At 39.7% G+C, this 20,776-nt stretch overlaps 2 protein-coding genes across 15 annotated transcripts in view; one reads left to right on the top strand and one right to left on the bottom strand.

Moving 5' to 3' along the window:
- Window positions 1–20: 20 nt before the first annotated feature.
- LYRM1 (LYR motif containing 1) overlaps window positions 21–20,776 on the top strand; it is a 28,075-nt gene continuing 7,319 nt past the window's right edge. The window contains exons 1-8 of one of the 14 annotated variants that reach the window (XR_012625267.1): window positions 25–155; window positions 1,899–2,021; window positions 7,460–7,618; window positions 8,661–8,753; window positions 10,411–10,545; window positions 14,291–14,429; window positions 15,333–15,398; window positions 17,621–18,752. Coding sequence is in view for 4 of the 14 variants with exons in the window: in XM_074840992.1 (XP_074697093.1) it covers window positions 1,980–2,021; window positions 7,460–7,618; window positions 8,661–8,753; window positions 10,411–10,527 (411 nt within the window). In the remaining 10 variants the exon portion in view is untranslated. Of the gene's footprint in view, window positions 156–1,898; window positions 2,022–7,459; window positions 7,619–8,660; window positions 8,754–10,410; window positions 12,564–13,876; window positions 13,982–14,290; window positions 14,430–15,332; window positions 15,399–17,620; window positions 18,753–20,776 lie in introns of those variants that run through there. The other 13 variants (XR_012625262.1, XR_012625264.1, XR_012625259.1 and 10 more) reach the window with 13 other exon arrangements.
- Window positions 17,418–20,776, bottom strand: part of DNAH3 (dynein axonemal heavy chain 3) — a 59,249-nt gene continuing 55,890 nt past the window's right edge. Inside the window, exons 57-60 of the mRNA XM_074840996.1 lie at window positions 19,961–20,103; window positions 19,181–19,385; window positions 18,020–18,157; window positions 17,418–17,825 (exon numbers count right to left, since the gene is read on the bottom strand). Of these exons, the coding sequence (XP_074697097.1) occupies window positions 17,472–17,825; window positions 18,020–18,157; window positions 19,181–19,385; window positions 19,961–20,103 (840 nt within the window). The 3' untranslated portion in view covers window positions 17,418–17,471. The remainder of the gene's footprint in view (window positions 17,826–18,019; window positions 18,158–19,180; window positions 19,386–19,960; window positions 20,104–20,776) is intronic.

Below are 20,776 nucleotides of genomic sequence, written 5' to 3'. Positions count from 1 at the left end.
TAAGGCGGCGTGCCCGACGCCGCACGCACGGTGAGGGCAGGGAGGGCAACGGGTCACCGCCCCCCCTCGCCCACCGAAGCGGGGGGACGGGGCCTAGCAGGGCGGAACCGCCGCAGGGAGCGGGGAGCGGGGCCTCGGCGCGCTTCGTCCCGAAGGTAAAGCGAGGCGGTGGAGGGCGGGCGGGCAAGCCGACACGCGGGGAAGATGGAGGGGAGGGGAGAGGCTGGAGGCTTGAGGGGGTTGGTAAACCCCCTCCGCTTCCCGCGTTGGTTCCGCCCGGCTGCGGGGGCAGTGCCGTCCCGGCCGCCAGGAGGCAGAAGGGCGCCCGTATCTGCAGCGCCCCCCGGCGGCAGGGCGGCTCCGGGCAGCGGAGGGGTGGCGGCCAGCGCCATCTTAGCACCGGCCCTGTGAGGCGCACAGGATGCGGGGGGCGCCAAGCCCCACAGCCACCCTGCTTTCACCCACAGAGCTGCTGCCTGCACAGTGCTGTGCGGCCGTGTCCTTTGCCGGGGTACGCCTGACCCCCCGAGTGAGGAACGTGGCGGCCTTGCTGCCCAGCCCGTCCCTGTGCCCGCCTGATGACACCAGTGGCTGTGGGGTGGCCCCGGTGCCAGGCGGTGTGGAGAAGGTCCTGTGCATAATGAGTCCTGACCCTCTCACCTGGGCCTGCAGTGGCTGCTGACCTGGAGCTCGTGTCCGGGAGATGTCCGCCCGTCCCGTCACCAGCAGGCCGGAGGGTCCTCTCCCCACAGAAACGGGGAGAAGGCCCTGGGACAGACAGAGCAGCACTTCCCCTGACCCTGTGTTCCTCAGCCCGGGTGCTGTCTGTGAGGCAGGAGGCCCCAAAGGCTTTTCCATACACCATTCAGGAGAGTTTAGGGAAAATAACTGTGCAAGGCTTTGTTGGCCAAAGTCACAAATTTGAATGGGATTCACACACTTGATTTCCAAGAAACAAATCTTTTTTTTTTTTTTTTTTTGATGTGTGCCCTGCTATAGTTCTCAAATAGTGTCTAAAAATCATATTTATCAATGTTCTGGGACCGCAGTGTTTGGAAACTGAAACAGAGGGTTCATGAAATGTATTTTATTAAATGACCCACAGAACAAAGTAAGAAAGGGAGTAGGGAGGATTGGTTCTCTTCTAGTATTAATATTTATACCTGTTCTAGAGTTTGGAAGCATTTCCAATGCTGGGAAATATTTCTATTCATGCATTCAGTTGCATTTGGCTTGAAGCCAAGTTATGAATAAGGTGCATAAATCCATACTCAGTTTTGTGTCCATGTTGTTATATTTCTGTATGCTTCTATATTATATAAGTAAGGCCATCCAAGGATAGCTGAGACTTCATTTTCTCTGCTGAATTTGTTGTACTGCATTAAAACCTCTTTCTCTGCTTGTAACTAATACAGAACTAAACACAAAGGAGGAGAAAATGGTTCTAAAGGTATGAAAGCATGAGCAACAGGGTTGCACAAGATTAGAGACAAGTTTATATTGCTTTAGAGTTTACCTGGACACTGCATGCTTTTCAGAAGAAAGCTAAAAAAATGTGTAAAGCAATTGTTTTTTTGTTTCCCCTCCCCCTCTCCACAGTCCAAGTCAGCATTTCTGTTCTTCCTGAGGCTACTACAGCACAGGAGGCACTCCCAGAGCAAGAGTCTGTATGTCCTACTAAAACCAGATAATTCTTCGACCACCTCAGACTAAGAAAATGAAAACTCTGTGATCAAAAGGGACTGGTTAAGGGTTTCCACTTGCATTTATTCAAATGAAGAGAATGTTGTAGAATCCTAATTTTCTGCAATTTCATTTCCTTGAAATTACATAGGAAAACCAGTGATAAAATCCAAGTGCTCACTTTTACTATTTAATTATATTCTCTTTGCATGCAGTTTCCTTTTTCTGATCAAAAGACCGCTCCATATGTAAGACAAAGCTTAAAAGAGATCCAAGTTCAGTCAGAAATCTGAGGTATGAATAGAATGGCAGAGTTCTCATCCCAGCTGATGAACAGTGTAAGTACAAAGACTTAGTGAGGCTGGTTCAGAGGTGTCGATCGGTATTTCAGATCGGGGTGGGTTTCAGATCACTTCAGTTTGCCAGCAGAAAGATACTGGTGTGACAAAATCTAAAACCACGTGAAAGTCACCTTGCTTTCAGATATTGTTTCCTGAATAATTCCATTCAGTAACTTGGTTCTTTTTCACCAAATCTGCATAGGTTTATGACTGCAGCTTGTAGATGGAAACAGTGAGAAATACTTGGAGTCAGATTAATCCTTGATGGAAACGTCTTGAAATTTAGAGGCTTACGTCACTGGTAGAAATGAGGATGTAACGCCACCGTGGAAGAATATGATCTTTCATTTTAGTTTGTTTTTCACCCTGTGGAGATGGAATATTTTAGCTGTGATTTTGAAATTTTGCTATGATTTGGTTTTGGCTGAATCTTAAATGAAAAATGTATGAATGTTCAATCAAGAATGAAAATCACATTAAGTTTTCACTTTGCTAGGTACATGCTGCAGCCACATGTGGCCGATGTTTGCAGGGTACTAGCTGTCACAGGCCACTAAGTCGTTGATTTGAGTAAAAGAAGATAAAATTACTCTTGTGGAAACTGGGTTTTGAAATTTAATATCACTGGAAGGCATGTGACCTGCCCAGCTATCACAGGAATCTGTGACCCCTTCACTTCTCCCTGTGCCACAGGAACTCATTGTTTCAGTTGTTGTCCCTCAAGGAAATGATGGACCAAATTCATTGCTGCCTTAAGAACCACAGACTCATTTTGGCAGACTTGCATGAAAGATGAATATAGATTACTGACCTCTAGTTGCTGTGGATAGTTGTGAAAAGAATGATTGATTATCTGTTGCATTAGCAGCAGGAGAGAGACTGCAGGTCACTATTTAGCTAAGTGGTATAATTTAGCTCTTTAAGAAAAAAAAAAAAGCCAGATATGCGCAGGTTTTTGCATCTCTTCAAATGAACATTAGCCAAAGAGTGCATTTGAAAAGATAAGATACAGCTTGTCATACAGGCAGTAGCTGATGATGTTCCATACTATAATGTTGATACACTATGCTTTTGAATTATGTCATTTATTTCCATAACAGAAATGTGATCATAGCTTGATTCAGAAGACAGTCAGCCCAGCAGTTTGTCATTGTGTCTTTAGGAGCAAACCAACTGTCAAGGAGAAGTTGTGTTGCTCCTAAATAAAATATTTAACACCTGAGAGGTTCAAAGCTGCTTTTTCAAATTATTTCACGAAGAGTTCTGTTTCCCACCATCTCCTCCCCTGAGCAAATATGGTTTCAGCATCAGCACTAAGTGTGTGTTAGTAATGCGTGCCCTAGTTAGCTGGGATGTAAAAGAAGAGATCTATTGTTTTAAAATATCTTTTTTTTTTCCCCATGGGCTATTACTTTCACCCTTTGTTTCCTAAAATCCTCTATGTACTTACTGCTGGCAGATTTTATGTTTAAAGTGAGTAGCTAATGCTTGACTTGGAAAGAAAGAATGAAATAAAATAGACTTACAACTTCAGCAAAGGAGCTGTGCAGATAGGAGAGTGCTGGACACACATTCTTAGCTGGGAAGCAGCTATAATTTAGCTGCTCATATGTAAGTAGTCAGTCTCAGTGCAGCTTGCCTTCTGTCGTAACTTGCTTTGACAGTCACTATTGGAGTCACTTTACAGTGCAGTTGTTTATTTTTATATAAACTTTTGATTTAAATTCTAATCAAACCTGCAAATAGCAAAAGACAACTGGTGTTTCACTGATTATTCAGATTATTGAACTTCTGGGTCAACCATCTAAAAATCCAAAGGAATGTGTATTTGTTTCCTGAAAGAAAAACTTGTTATTACATTTTATAGTCTAAAGGATTATTTGTTTTAATTAACAATGAAAAAAGTTTGCATCTTCATCATGCAGTAACTCATCAACTGCTCATGCCTCCTTTGCAAGTTTGGATACAATGGGATATTTCATGTGCTTGATCTGCATGTTGATAACAGGGGTTTGCATGTAGATCAAAAGAACGATACAACCCTGCATTGTCAGAACTCTGCCACAGCAGCCAGCAAATGCTTATTTGGAAGGCAACGCTTGGCTTCCCTCCAAAAGCTTAATTCTAACAATCGTCTCAAAAACAGCCTGCAACCTACCACTTTTCCCATTTGATATGTTTGTGTGTACAGACCTACCTTTGACCTCTCTGGGTTTGTTCTGTTGCAGTAAACACCTGAAATTTGCTCAGCTAATACAATAGCCCTGTACTTTTTGACAAAAACGCCTGTGGTTAACCTCTGTGGGCTGCATTCTGCAATGAAATGAAGGGCGGTAGAAGTTAAACAATGGGTGTGACTACCACAAGATGAGTGTTAGTGGGAAAGTGGTGTAACATCCATTTAGCATTCCAGAGATGTGAAATGTAATTATGATTTAAATGCCAAAGATGTAAGTTGCAAGATGAGTAACTACAAGGACATGAAAGCCTCCCTTATCTTCCTTTCTGTCCCACTCAGAATCATTTTGCACACCCACAAAACTAATACAAGTAGTGTCACTTGACAAAATTACACCTGATACATGACTTGTACTGTCACTTACATTTCGGTTGGTGTGGGCTCAGTTTATACCAAAGAAAAAAATTCCAATCTCATTTACGACATTTTAAGTTGAAGGTAATTTTGCTCTCAGTGGAACTATTCCCTATTTACAATCCCAATCAGATCAGAATCGGATCCAAGCTTTGAATTTTGTCCTATTTGCTCTCATCCTTTCCCGTGATAGATGAGGGTCCTCTGTCTGTGAAGGGCTCCTCACACCTTCATTTATGTATCTTTGCAGAAATGGTTTATGAGCAGGTCTGTAATGTTAGAAATTGTTGACTAAATGAGGCATGGGAGCAGCTGGTTGCCGAGTATATATGAAAAGCTGCTTAATGTCTTTTACATCATCTAGCATATGTGGGAAGGAGAGCAATAATGCAGAAATGCAGCCCATACCTAGATGAGGGGATACACAGTTCTGTATCAATTCCAACACCAAAAAATTAAAGAAAGAAAAAATAAGTTCTAGGTGGGGGAGCCAAAGCAACTAGTGAGGAAAAAAAAATTGTTGGTTCTAAACTTTTAAACAAAATCTTTATAAACAGATTCTTGGTATGTTTAAATCCAAAAGCAACACGTGTGATTACAGTTCTGAGCACAGGGCACTGTCCCAAGTTGTGGCCTTGGAAATTGTCTGATGCATAGATCAGAATTTAAAGCTGTATTTTAAACATTTTTTCCCATTACATTATTCCTCTTATTTTCTTTATGGATTACATGAAAACCTAAGCTGAAAGTCTCTAGTGCAGTACTACCTTTTATTAGCTATCAGCAGGGAACAAAGAGTATTACCAGCTCTACCAGAGGTGACACCTCCAAATAAAAGCAAAGGGGTGAGGCCAGGAGGGGCTCTAGGCAAGAACATGATTTGGGACTCAGCTTATGCTAGGTCAGCCCTTGTAATTGAACTGTTTATTTTCTGTACAAAATATGTACTTGACAGAGGGAAGCAATGATTTTTCAGATACACGTACATGCGTAGCTTCGTGTATGACTAATTTTATTGCCTGAAATGGAGCTGTAAAGTGGATAAAGTGAAGCGTTTATTCCAAAGTGTTTGACGAGCTGGGACTACCTAGCTATTTTATTGTGGGTATTTGTTTCCTAGAAATACCATAAACATTTACTATACTTTCTGAAAGAATCATTTCTATATCTAGGGGGAAAATATATGATTGGTTAAAAATTTTGAAATACACATAGCAAAATAAAAATGTTTTCTCTTAAGAATCAGAGAAAACCAGTTTTATGTCTGTACTTCTTAAGAGCCCTAACAGTTCATGAAACAACAAAAAATCTTTAGATCATAGCAACAGTTAAGACAAAAAAGGCTAGGATTTAATAGTTTGGGATTTTTTTAACAAAAAGAACAATGGGCCAAATCTTGTCTTCAGGTTAGCATCTGTAATGCCAATTTTGGTGAAGAAAAGACACTGTGACTGTCTGAAGCCGCAGGAGGTCCGTACTGAAACAGTAGCAGAGGTCAGCGGCTCTGGTGGAGGCAGCCACTTGAGAACTGTATGGCCTGAGAAGACGCTGGTTCAAACCCCTCTTCTACTGTCCACAGTAATAGGAATTGCCACAGACTGCAAGGAGATGAGCGAGAGCCACATTGCCAAACTCTCCGCAGTAGTTCGGATGCGTGCATGAGGAAGCAGCTTTTCCTCTATCACCGAGGGAGAGAGTGCTCCCTCCAGAGGGCAGTTCAGGCTGTCCGAATCACCCTGCTCCAAATCGTCCTCTGGAGGAGCTGGTCCCAGCTCACAGCTCTGATTTCGGGGTAGATTCAGCCACAGTAACTAACTAAAGCACCAGGTTGGCAAACGGATCCCGAGACAGAAAATGTCCTGTCCCTGACACTTGTTCCGCACTGTGTCCATATCCTTTGCAGTGCTGCGGCATCCCCCTTTTGGCCAGTGAGGTACCTTCGACAGCTGCAGTGTCCCTAAAGCAGAAATCATTGTTTCTGTGAATCTAATCCATGTCAGAAGTGTTGTTATTCCAGCAGTGAATTTGTCTCAGGGGTATCTGTGGTCTGGCATGAAATAGTGTCACGACTTACATGATAAAATACTCATTTACATAGAATAAGAACAGGATTTCATTCTTCACCTCTAACAAAGACTCTTATCACACCTGGAGGCTGATTCAGTGGGCTCAGCAGGTACACAGCTCTGAAAATCAAGACATTCAGGACTTTCCTAAATCCACAGTTAGTCTGCCTCTCCTGCAGTGCTGAGATAAAATAGCTTTCCTCACCTTTTCATCACATCAAACTCCAGCTGAATCATTACTACATACTGTAGTGGTATCACAAATAAGCTTCTCAGTCTCTGAAACCGATACTGATTTTCAGCAATATTGTGGTGGTTTTATCATGTACTTTGTTCACAGATTTCAAGATGCTTTGCAAAGATAGGGTCAGCACTGGTATGACAATTTCACAGGAGGGGGGGATGCTCAGAGTTTTGTTAACTTGCCCAATGTCTGTTGCGAAATAGCAATGAAACACAATCCAGGCATTCTTGTACCAGGCTTGGGATTCAGCAAAGCACTAAAGCAAGCGCTTAACTTCGAGCAAGAGCTCAAGCTGTTTGAATGGAGAAGGGTTTAAGTATCGGTTTAAATACTTTGCTGGACTGGGTCTTCAGCTTTCAACAGCTAATTATTGTTTACAGCTATTTCTGTTTTTTTCATACAGCTCAGCATATCTTTAGATAGTGGAAATATTTTTAAAATAATTCAGTTGTGTGAAAAAAGTACTGCTTGGTGGCCTTTTAGCAACTCAAATGCTCATGCATATGTTTGGGGTTTTGTGTTGCTTTTTTAGATGACACCAGTTACTCGACAAGAAGTTCTTGGCCTTTACCGCAAGATATTCCAAATAGCCAAAAAATGGCAATCGGCATCAGGACAGATAGAAGAAACTATTAAAGAGAAAGAGTACATTAAAAATGAAGCCAGAACATTATTCCGAAAAAACAAAAATGTGAGTGTCCTTACAGTTTTGAATTTCTGAATTATTCTCCTCTTGCTCTTTGCACTGTCTCAGTGATTGGATGCTAAGATATGAATATGAGTTGATTTCCCAAAATTTCATGCACCTTAAATGCTGGTGTATTCGGGTTATAGTTTAAATTTCACCCCTGAAATAGTAATAAGAAAACTCAAACCATTTCAGCTCTTCATTAACTACTGTAGAAGTCTAAAATGTCTAGAGCTTTCACTAAAAAAATGCCAAGAAAAAATTAAATTCCAAAGATATACTGCCTATGTAATTGAAGCAGCTTTTGATCTTTCAGAAAGCTAGCTAAGTGTATCATTACCCATGCAATGGCAAACAGAGCTCAGTAGCTTCTTATACTTCCTTTTTTCTTTTCAAAGCAGCAATTATTAACACTTCTTTTAAAAGAAGCACTTTTAATTTTTTTCTTAAGGAAGAAATTTCAAACCCCTTTTGAAAGGGGCGATAGACTCCGTGGTAATCGGAGGCCCTTCTTGTAATTCAAGATCACAGTACTTACTTATATCCCATTTTGGTCTGGAATTAAGTTGAAGTAATGCAAAATCAAAAAATGAATTTAAGTCACAATTTACACCACATTTCTGACTTCAAAGGAAGTTTCTGGATAGGATGATAACAGAATGTAGACCAAGGAGTCTTCTCCCTTTCTACTCTAGCTACGTTGCAGAGCAATGAATGGGTGAGTGTGGTTTTTTCATGATATATTAGTAGTTTACATGTGTATTGTCTTTCTACAGAGAAAATACCATGTTTGGGTAAAAACCTCCATCTATAGCCTTAGTCGTGACAGCCTCTGGGCCTTAATATCCAGTGCCATCAAGCCCAGAACTGTTGAGTCAAGGCAAATACTAATGTTACCTCTTATGGATGTGAAAAATACAATCATTGTATCCTTGGGACTGCCAAAAAAAGCTAAAGGAGGTCATGTGACTGTGCATCATTTGCGCTTGAGCTTCCGATTGCTAATTGCTGTACTTGTACAAAACAGTTGTTTGTATGATCTTAGGTAACAGATCCAAAATTGATTAAGCAGTGTATAGAAGAATGTGAGGCAAGAATAGAAATTGGACTTCACTATAACATCCCCTACCCGAGACCTGTGAGTATAAATCTAGTCACAAAGACTTCAGCTATACCCACTTAGCTCTCACTGGACAATAAAACCTTAAGTTTACATCACTGTCAGCGCACTGCATTTTTAGATAAGCCAGTATATAAATGCTATGCTAAATCAGAGCCAAAGAAGCCAAATGTATATTGAAATGTTGTCCATCTCTCTTATTTCACTGTAAATTGGCTGATTTCTTCTCAAAATAAGGAGTCAAAGCCTAAATGGAGTTGCATGAGCTAAACTCCCAAGGTCTGTGAATATTTAGGCAGTCTTGTCTGACCAGTGAATGTAGAAAGAGACAGTAATGGAATCAAATCGGTTAATCTTTCCACATAATAAAAGAGAGTGAGAGAATAAAAATACTTAATTACATCTGCCATAGATACAATAACTTTCATAGCCAACATTACTCGTAACTGTTCTCCTGGTCATAAATCAGGTCTTATAAAGCACTTGCCTATGTTGCTGCTTCTTTTCCCCTGTTCCCAGAGAAAAACATGTCCAAGATTACTGAAATGCTGGAAGTTGCAGGAGTGTCTTCTATTGCACCATTCAATATAGTTTCCTCACTGCCCAGTCACTTCTGTCTGTAATACTTCATGCTGCCTCCCATAGAGACTTCCTGTCTACTCCTGTTGATTAGTTTATATTTTCACATCTGTAGTTTCCTTATCAAGGCAGTCATGGTCAAAATTAAATTGTATCTTCATCAGATGCTTGCCTAGAATATGGTCACTGTTAGCATCCGCTTCACATACAGCTTTTTCTCCAGTATACAGCATAACAATGCACATCTGGCAAACAGTGCTACTAGAAATGGGCTTAAAATGTATGCTCTGCAGCAGCTTCAAAATCCCAAAGGATCAGTCCTAGATCAGCTCTCTCAGACAAACTGGATGATCATTATTTTTCAGATTCTAGAAATCTCTATTGCTGCAGTCAGTGCTTTTACTACTATTTGCACCTAAACAGCTCTCTTACAGGATGACAGCCTCAGCAACAATAACATCTGACTGCTAACACCTACATTTTTCAATCACTTAGGGGGGATATAGCTGCATGACTCCCACTAACAGTCTTATGAAATATAAAGACTTTGTCAATCAAGGAAGAGCCTGTCACCTATTGCTCCTTCTGCTTGTGGAGTCAATGACATTGATTGTGCATTTTAATATGGTATATATAACCATGACAATAAGAAGGCAGTCTTTCAATACATACAGTTAGAGGTTATTTTGTGACTTGCTAGGTAGGTATGAATAAAGCGCACTTTGCTTTAAGACATCTACTGAGGAATCTTTAGGTGTTTCTAGGTCTTTCTGCTCTGGAACATTGTCAGCAGTCCTGTTTCAACAAGTATTTTATCATTACAGTCTGGTGTCAAGCTACAAAACAAGGTTACTAAAGCATAAAATATATAGGATTTTAATAAACAAAACATTTAGGGCCTGAAAGTTACACCACTAATAATTTCTCAGCAAGGGCTCCTCCTAGAAATCTAATAACCTGGTTTGAGATGGTACAGTTGCCCTCTCCAAAGTGTGAAGAAACTATTTAAAACTCATTGAAAACTAGTCTGTATAAATTCTGCCTTTTTCTTGTAGCTTCTCAGTTTGCACCTAACTGGTGGGATTTTCTTTTCCAGATCCATCTGCCTCCTATGGGTCTTGCCCATAAACAAGGCCGTACGTTGCGACACCAGGAAAAGTTAAGGAAGATTTCTAAGCCAATATACCTGAAATCCCATGATGAAGTTTCATAACCCATCATTTAAGCTGTGGTGTGTAATCATATCATTTAAGCTGTGGACTGCAATCCAGGTGATTTGTGCGCACAACTGTGAATTAAACTGTTTTGGTCACTTGCTCACACATTTCCTGAGGCCAAAAAGCTAATTGATACATTGCATATGATGGATAAGGTTAGTCTGGTATTTATTACATTTCAACCACTGACTCATCAATAAAAGTAACACTTTTCAAGGAGTGAGGTGTGATACAAAGATTACTTTGACATCAGGACAAATTACAGCAGGTTTTCAGACTGTGTTAATCTATAGCAGGGTTCTCCGGTGGTTTGAGGATTATATATGCTCAATTGTGATTCAAGGCAGCAGTGCCTTGTGTAAGGGTCAGCAAAAATCAAGAAAGTCCAGGAGAATCAAGCAGACACAGTGCCTCCAGAGCTTCCAAATGCAAGTGGGAATACAGTGACTGCACATGCAGCTACACTCCTTCCTCTCCTGTCCCTGCTCTGCCTGTTGTCCCTGGAGAAACATTCCAATTTCATAGTATCCTTATGTTTCTAAACGGACAGTAGCAAAGAGACAGCAGAAATGCCACCACTCCTTCTTTTTCCTTTTTATAAACTGCAGAGGAGTGGCTTAGAGCCTCTATGTCAGCTTTTTTTTTCCCATTCCTTTGGAGAGGGTGTGGATGTGAAATGCAAAGTTTGGAATGCCATTACACAACTCAGAGTAAAACACTCCAGTGTTGGGTTCCTCAGGTTCCCACATATGGACTGACTGAAAACTCTCCCTTCTGGGTATCACTATGGGAGTGAGTTTAAGATGCTTTGGGTGTCTTCACTGTGCATTTTTACATGGTTAGCTTTTCAACATAATCAGCACACTGGCTTTCTCAACAATTATTTTAGTGCTAGGTTTTAACTCTTACATTATGGACAGAACCCCAACTTTATTAAAAGAGAGTATCTACAACTATCTCTTCAGTCTCTTAAGTTCGAGTGGCATTTCTGTTTTGCAGGTGACTTGTGAATGGAAGTGAAACAAAATTAATTTCCCCCTCACTGGCCACCAATTGTTTTGGCTCCTTTTCAGTCCTCTGATTTTAGGAGGTTATTTACAAATTCTCTTCAGGAAAGTTAGGGGAGCCTTCTGTCCTTCAGGCTAGGAGTACCGATGAGACCAAGCTGTGGACAGGAGCCACACTGTACTGGGAGCACAGCCCACAGCTGCTTTAAGGACAGAGGGTAGAAGCAGCAACCTATTCCAGCCAGAAATTAATGGTGGCAAAAGAAGCAAATTGGAAAAATGCAGTGTAGATTACTACTAAAGTGGGCAAAACCAATGAAATCTCATTTTCTGAGCTCTCCAACTCATCCTAAACTCTCCAAGACCTAATAGACAATGGCAAAGAAATATTCTTATCTGCCTTAAAGATAAGTTAAAACTGGTCATGTGCAGAACAGAATGACAGTTCCTCCCCCAAGAGTGTACTTGTAAGAGTGAAAAAAATACAAGTGAATGAGAAAGTACAAGGAAACAATGAGAAGAGCAAGTCAGCATGACAGGTACTGGCTAGCCCATTTCTCACTGCCCTTTATGGCTCCAGTCCACAAAGGTATCTATTCCCATGTAATTATTTCCTGGGAATGCCTCATGTGGAAGTAACACGTAAAATGCGATTGTTCTGACTGTCAGTGGGAGCTTTGCAAATCTACTGCTGCCAGGAAGACACAAAACAAAACTACTTTAGCCTAGGAAAAGGAGGATAGAATAAAGACAGTCAAAAATAACATGATTATACACAATGCTTAATCCTTCACTGAAAGAAGTCCAAATACAGTCAGTCCCTATCATAAATCTCATACACCAGTGTAGAGATGTGTCAGCTGAGCCAAACCAAAATGTGCAGAGACAAGGGTTTTGAATGGAAGCTTAGGCTCATTCTTTGTCATTAAACTATCATTTGAATCTTTTTAATTGTTAAAATTCATGTGGCTAGTGAAGGTACTGATGCTGTGACTCATCAGGTGAATAAACAGCTATGTAAATGAGCAGTCTAAATTTACTGTCTGTATTATAGTCACAACTCTTTCCTGAGCACATACTGTAAGATATAGATTATTTCAAAAGAACGTCCCTAAAATTGCAGAATATTTACACCAAATACAAATAACAGTATGAGTTTATTTCTGAAGGTAAATATAAATAAGCAATTTTAAAAATGCTCAAGTAACCTTAAGTTACTCAAGTGAGTATCCACTTGCTTAACTGAAAAGCCAGTAAGTTGAACTGCAGTAACAGCCTCACATTATTTGGGATGCTTTAAAATGCTAGTTAGCCCATTAATTTTTCAAAATGTTTGAGAAATTATTAACTAGTGCCTGATCCTCACTACTTTCCAGCACCAGAATGCAAAGACTGAAATTTGCTAAAACCTCAGGCTGTTCAGCTAAAGGAAGGATTAGATCAGCTCTTTTGTCAAGTCTGGGGAGCAAAACCCTTCTTTCACAGCTTAAGTTAAACTCTGTATGGAAAAGAGAATCTGTCTTAAATAGAGTCCTTTGGGTTTGGAGGTCAAACTGGCAAGCTACCATTTTGAGGGAGTTCCATAAAAAAAAGTCTCATCTGCAGCTCAGTCCAGTGGTAGGCAGACATCTCAACTGGTACACATTGTACTAAATTCCAGGGACTGTATAACTTCTGTCAAGAAGTATCCCAACAATGGTGCAATATGTCATTCTTACACATTAATTTTACTTGCAAAAAGATGTTGTCCTAAACTGCCTCAGAGTTCTCAAGAGCTTGTAATGCACTGGATTCAACCGGTCAGTGTACACTCTGTCCTGTACTTCCTTAACTCTCTTAGTCCCCTTCCAGTAAATACTGTCTCTTTCCAATTTATCACACTAGTCAGGAGATGCTCTGGAATAATTTATAATAAAAATATAACATTAACTTTATATTCTTGAAATAAAAATCCTGAGTCATGAACTTCGCTGCAAGCTAACCAGTAGGCAATGCAGCAGTAATCTGTTGACACAATATCTGGCCTTGAACATATAAATAACATCTCCTCTCTGGAAATTCTGTCCCTAATTCCATCATTAGTAAGGTTGTAATTTATGAAGCCATGCTCTTATGAAAACAAATTTAACACTAACATTAGCAAGCACACAATCATTTAAGAAGATGGACTCAGCACCTGCTTACTGAACAACCCGCTCGATGATGTCTAGGGGCGAGGAAAGGCTCACTGAGTTGAAGCAGTGACCCAATCTATTCCAAGGGAAGTATCGCAGAACTGAAACAGGTTATCTGATCTATCGTCCTACTAATACGAGTTTGTTCTTGTAATACTTTTTAGAGCTGGAGAAAATAAGGCAACCTGGACCTCAGTCTCTTGGGGCTCTACTATGTATCCATCAGAAATGAGATCAGTAACATCCATCTTTTATCCACAGACAGAAAGGTCACTTATTTGATCATACCTATAAATTAATTTTCAAGAATGCTAATTACAGGAGAGACCGGCACCTTTCACTGATTTTTCTAATCCTATTAGGCAAAACATTCTAGCTTATAGGAACTCATAAGTAGAAGAATTCAGGGCCTTTGTCTTGTCTTTTGCTTTTTCATTGTATAATTTGCCCTTTAACAGCCCAACAGTGTTCAAATCAGAGATAGTACTTTCTGTTGCTAAAATGGATTTTTGGACAGATGAGGTACGAGAAAGGTTTCCATCTCCTAAGAAAATATACTAACTCTATCTGTCTTACAGCATGCCTAGCTGAAAAATCTATCTGCTGTTCTGAAGGAGAAAATATCTGTTGCTGTGTAGTGTCTGTATACTGCATCTGTTTTCCATCTGCTTTGAGTTATTAGCAAGGCTGTGAATCTATGATTTGCAGTAATTACAGGTGGGTTTTATGGTTTGTTTAATGAGAGCTTCTAATTAAGAAATGGAAATACTATATCTGTAAAGCCAAGAATTCTAATATTACTATTACTAGGTACTTCATTTGTTCAAAAATGTTTCACACTTTTATCATGTCCAACTAAAAGCTGAGTTACCTTTTTTTTTTAATGCATCTCAGCCAAGACAGGTTGTGAATTCTAATGTTTAGCCAGCTTATCATTCTTCAGGAAGGTCTAGAGAATGTTGAGGAAATAATGTTGGGAAGCTCATTTCAAAGAACCACAGGAAAATATCTCTAAGACAGATATCCCCCAACAGTAAATTCCATTACTTTTTCTCTAATAGTAAGGACAGTCCAGGAAATCACATACTTCAGCAATCATCAACTAAAGCAACTCAGCCATGCCTGATCCCTGGTGAAGGGGCAAGCACCAGATGCATGAACCCTCATTTATAGACTCTTATCTATATATTTTGGTCACATCTACAAAGCCTTGAAATATATCTTTAATTACATTGTAAGAGATGCCTTCATCTCAACTTTAAACATTAACACAGAAGGAGCATTTGGAAAATCAACACAGTAACAAGGACATTGCACACGATGTAGTAGCAAAGCCACTATATATTCACAACCACAACTGTGTCGTTTAATAAACTATCCATTAGTGTTTGTTGACAAAAAGGCATTAACAAGTAAGACACATGGCAAGCTATCCCACAGTATTTTCCACAGTTTAAAAGTAATCTGTCTCCATAAAATGTAATTTAGCTAGCATATCCTAGTGTATCTGGCTTTTAATTTAAAATGGCTTAATCTAGAGGACTGTGTTTGCAAGACTAGCATTATCTGAAGAAGGATGAAGAAACTCAATCCTCCAATTTCACCTTCTCTTCCTTCTAGTGTTTTAAGAAGGATTACTCTATCATTGCCCCAGCTTCCCTTTCAGCAGTGCCTCAGCAGTGACAGGTAAGCTGTCACCAGTCACTTGCATGCATAAGCTCAAATCTAAATAGAAGGATCCTTTTGAGAGCAGCGACTGAACTGATCAATCCATAGGGAGGGATCTAACAGCCAGGCCCAGCCTCTCTGGCCTGCGTGCAAAGCACCTATAAGGGGGGGCTCATGACTGGTTTGTTATCTTTGATGCCACAGTGACTTAATCAGTGATCTGAATTGTTGATGTGATAGCAACAATTAGATGCAGCCATTCAAAAATATAGTAATTACCACAATGGTTTTTTAAATATGTAGTAACTTTCAGTTAATTTTAATTACATGAAAAGTACAAAGTATCTGTGTTCCTCTTATGAGGCCTAAGAAGACAATTTTTTTAAAGGACCAATTTTAATTAATCTTTATTATAGATCTTCTGAAACACGATTCTCAAAAATTGTTGTCAATTTGGATGACTGTGCTGTAACATTCATAAACAAGTTTTATTTTTGCTATAGGCACCAAATACCATTTAGTCTAAATTCTTAAAGAGTAGTTTCTTCTTATCAGTAAGTTGAAACACCTGCACATCTCTGTCCCTTTTATTGAAACAAATATCCTCAAGTGTCCTGGCCTGACATCTTTGCCCTAGTCACCCCATAACAATAATGATGCACCAAATGCCTGCGTACTGTTAATGAGGCATCGAACATGGTCCATATGTACATGAAGCTACTGCACTAATTACCTATGTATATCTTTGTGCAGAGCAGCACTGTACAACATACCTTAACGCTTTTGCTTACCTGTATGTTACCATTATTAAAAGTGATTATTTTACTAATATCTGTCTAAAACAAACCAGTGGTTAATAAAACAATAATGAATGCTGTTTTCACCTGTAACAGCTAAGCACAACACAACAGATACATTCCTATGACAAGAACCATATATTTTAATGAGTTGTAGCAGTGTCACTTAATGATTGTAGCAGGATACTGGGAATTGCTGAATTATAGCTGCATCTCTGACTTTGTGAGGCCTCGAGCAAGTCATTAAAATGCTGCAATTTGGGCAATGAAAAAAAAAATACAAGACCCCAAATTAGTGGATGTTTACGCAGTGGGGTTTTTTTAAATGTTTGCCTTGATCTTTGTGCTTCTTGTGTACTGTGTACACAAGAAGTCTAATGATGCATCATTAGTACCTTCTTGTCATGCTGTGGGGATTAGTTAGTGACTGCACAGCTCTTTGAAGATGTTCAGGCTATTTTATTTTTAATTAATGTTTGCAAGCTACTTTGAGCTTCTCTGATGAAAGGGCCTAAATAAGTACAAAATTTCAGGTGGTTATTACTCCAACATGTAAAAGGGCAAGACAAGGAAGTTAAATGAGACTATGGGAGAAAGGGAACAGTTCCATTTATCAGTCACCTGGGATATATAGGTAAATAACACCAAAATTTAAAAAGTTAAAAAATTATGCGATGAGCATGCTGCTCTGTGCAATGGCAGGTTCTCAATGCATGTGCTGTCTAGAAGTTTTCCATGGAAATTCTGAGGCACATCTTCAAGGATTGTCAGTTATATAGTTTTATAATACAGCTCTGGCAGTTCATTCTAGCTGAGGATGGTTTTACATGTTGACAACAACTATACTCCTGGGACAGAAATGGTAGGCAAATCCACAGAGTCTTATTTGCAAGAGTTGTGGATTAGATTCCCATTAGAATCAGCAGCAAAACTCTTCGGTCCCAATTTTATTTAAAAAAAAAAAAAAGCCCTATGATAGCAGCTAGGTGGTAGTATTAGGATTTCACAAGATTTGTAGTGATGTGGGTGGCACACAGTTTGATGAGAGGGAGTTCTGTTCATTCTGATCTATTGTAAGATAAAGCTCAGGCCTTTGAAATAAGTTTCTGTTTGTAGTGTTCTATTTTTCACTCACTCTTGCTCAGTGGCTGATAATGGCTAAAAACCAAAGGAATTTAGGAGCTGCTTTGAAGTCAGCAGGAAATCCCAATATAGGAAAAAAAAAAAAAAAAATCAGCCATTGGGGAGTAAAGCATATCTTTTAATAACAAAATGTATTTTGACTTGCATACTCTCAGTCATCTAACTGGCATAGTGCTGCCACACCTCGATTTATCCAGTGTTTCTGGGGCTTGTCTGAAGGGAGTTCAATTGAGAGAACATAGTTGGTTGAGTGGCCAGTAGTGGATAAGACACCTCTTCTTGCACTTGTCTTGTATACAGGGCACGAATAGATGTTCATATGAAGAAATGTGGAACTTTCTCCAGGTTTCAGCCAAATTATGGGCAAAGAATCATAAAGGATTTTTGGAAGTGATTCTCCAATCACCAAGGATTCTCTATCCCATCGTGCACCTTCCAAAAAAAGGCCTCGCACATAAGCCCCGTCTTCTGGCATTTTCTCCATTGTGTGCTCCTGTTTCATCACCTAGAATGATTAAACCATTGCTTGATTTTTATTTTATTTTTATTTTTATCTGGAGTATATTAAATCCTAAAAGTGATAGTCTGAAATTGCTCCTTTAAATAAAATTTCTCTGAATTTGAAAATTCTATTCCTTGCTGCCCCAGAACATGTTTCAAGCTGTTCAAGAAAACCAAAATTCCTCTGCATTTCCTTACCTCAAATTCAAATCCAATATGGTCAATCGGAATGGTGTATTTTCTGGCATAGTTTTGTAAAACACCAGTCAAAAAAGACTGAGTGAAGAAGAATCCCGAGAGCCAAAAGACTGTGGGTGGCCCATTGATGACCCAATCCTGAATATGGAGAGAAAAACCAAACGTAAGAAAAAATACATTTGTGGCTTCACTGTGCCAGTTCACCAGAAAAGGGATGTCTTTTCAGATGCGAACAGCACAATGAGATCTAAACCTTGTTGGGATCCTTTTGATACTACCATTAGTTCTATATTTTTCAAAGACAACAAATCACATAAGTCAGCTATTTATGATGACACTCACTGCAGCCAACACATCAGATCCTAGTAGAGGAAATCATTCCAGTACAAAGATGCCAGACAAGGAGATCTCGGGCCAGTATCTTTGTCGGATATCACAAAGGCAGCAGGAAAAACAAGGCAAGGGCAGAACATCCCCACACTAAGCCATGTGGAGTCAGAAGCAGCCCATATGGTGCTCTGATCCAGCAAACAGTAAACTCTGCTGCTTAAACAAATCTTTCAGACACTTCTTTCTAGCTTTCTCCTCCCCTGACATGTACGGGGTTCCACTACATCTCAGTACCTCAGCTCTTTAAAGTACATCTGAAATTTTAAGTAATTTAAAGAGAGTGCTAAGAATGCAAGGGAAATAATGGAAGGGTGAATAAAGAATAAAATAGCTTGTTCAAAAAGTGTGTGGAAATGGTGTCATTTTTTATTAAACTTGAAAGACATTTACAGTCACATATATAAAAATTTAATAGTGCCTGTTATACACTGTTTCTAAAGCATTCTCACACCTGGTTCAGTTTGAGCAGGGAAGTCATTAAGATATCAATGCAAAGTAAAATGCATCTTCTAGAAATAGAAAAATGGAAACTACCAAACACAGCACTGGATTAGCACCAAAGGACTGTACTCCCAACTCATGTTGCTGAGCAATTGCCCAGCTAATTCCAGTGCTGTTGATGCAGTGTGTATTGGGTCAAGAGTATGTGCAAGTAGTTCACAATCTAGAGCTATAAGGGTACTGCTGAGTGAGGACAGCACTGAAGCATGTTTTACTCATTCAGCTTTCAAGTAGCAAGTCCTTAGACCTGTCAGTCTGTGTTTAGCATACCTGGAAGAAGACCAAACGACAGAGGAGGTCAGACACGTAACTTCCCAGTGGCTTTAGTGATGGATAGGATTTGGCAGCCCACATTGATGGTACTTTTCCCATGAGCATGCTATTGAAAACATCTTCAAGTTCAGATGACATCAACACTTGGCCTTTAATGGCTTTGCCTAAATTAATGAGGCTGCTCCGCACAACTTCAGTAAGCCTTCAGATAAAACAAAGAAATTGTCATCTCATTATTTACTTCTTACTATCTGGCTAAAGACCTCTGAGTCCAACTTGAATGAAGGGCCAGTCGAAGCTGGTAAATGTCCTGTCAGAAATTCGTTATCTCACCTGTAGTTATCAAAACTCTTACTTAACTTTGGAAAAACAAACAAAGAAAAAACACAGAGAAATGAAAGATAGTGAAAATTCCCATTCTGGACAAGGGAAATCAAGTGACAAGAGCTTTAAAGATTGTAACACTAATTAACATAGTGTGCTGTGAATATTGGGGCCTGGGTATGACTTTAAAACAATAGACTGCCCTACCTCAACACAACAAACTCAAATCTGATTTAAGTTCATACTCCAAGAATATAGGTACTATTTCTATACTCAGATAGTCAGCTGCAGCTTTCAAGTCTTTTTTAAAGGTTCATCCAAAGCAGACTCTATCACATTAAGAACAATGTATTGTAAAAGGCTTATAATTGTTGAAGGCTTGTGAGTGGCTAGCACTGATGAATGCAAGCATATTCCAGTATTACTAGTCCTACACAAAACACTGAGCCATACCTGTTAAATCGAATTAGTTCTTGCCTAAGAACTGTATTCATGGACTCTTCATAAAGTACTGGGTATACCTTCATAACCTCTTTAACATCAAAGCCACTTGGTAATTTGGAGAGGATGTCCTGCGCCAAATCTTCAACAGTTTCCTGAAATCACAGGTTTGCAGTGAATAAGGAATTTCCCTTTTTTTCATCTATTTTTATTCAATAAATTCCATAAACCACTATAGATTTTATATTTTCTCTGTATAACAACATGGGTATTTTAGTCCATTTTCCTAAAGAAATAGTGCTTACATGCTCTTACTCTCTTTGTGCATCATTCTGTCTGTCTGTCACTGCATGTGCCTGCTTGCTCCTTTTCCCTTCTCAATAATTTTAAATTTGTTAGTAATTTCAGTATAATTTGCAAAAGGGTTTAGGCAACTTCTAAGGAAACATCAGCAGGGTAGACAAGCATCATCCTACTACTGCCACAATGAAGAAAAGACAAAGCATGCAGCATGGGGAAAATGACGGGAAGACCATATGGATACCCCAGCCACGAGAGCAGCTTTACTTACAGCATATTAGACATCAGAGAATACAATCACTAGACAACCCCACAGGAAATGAGGCTCCATCAGTTCCACTTTTCAAGAATCCACATGTGTATAAAATATAGGATATCAAATCTGAGGGCTTTGAAAGGTCATTTATCTATGTCTCAAAAGGGCATGGATTTGGCCTGAGTAACCTGAGCTGCCAGGACAGGATGGAAAGAAACTCCCAGCAGCTTCACAACCAGGTCCCATGGAGGGGTAGATGACAGTGAGGTCCG

Source organism: Strix aluco, chromosome 15 (assembly GCF_031877795.1).
Source record: "Strix aluco isolate bStrAlu1 chromosome 15, bStrAlu1.hap1, whole genome shotgun sequence".
Lineage (NCBI taxonomy): Eukaryota > Metazoa > Chordata > Aves > Strigiformes > Strigidae > Strix > Strix aluco.
The sequence above is the reverse complement of the archived record's forward strand: the minus strand, read 5'-3'. Positions and strand labels throughout refer to the sequence as shown.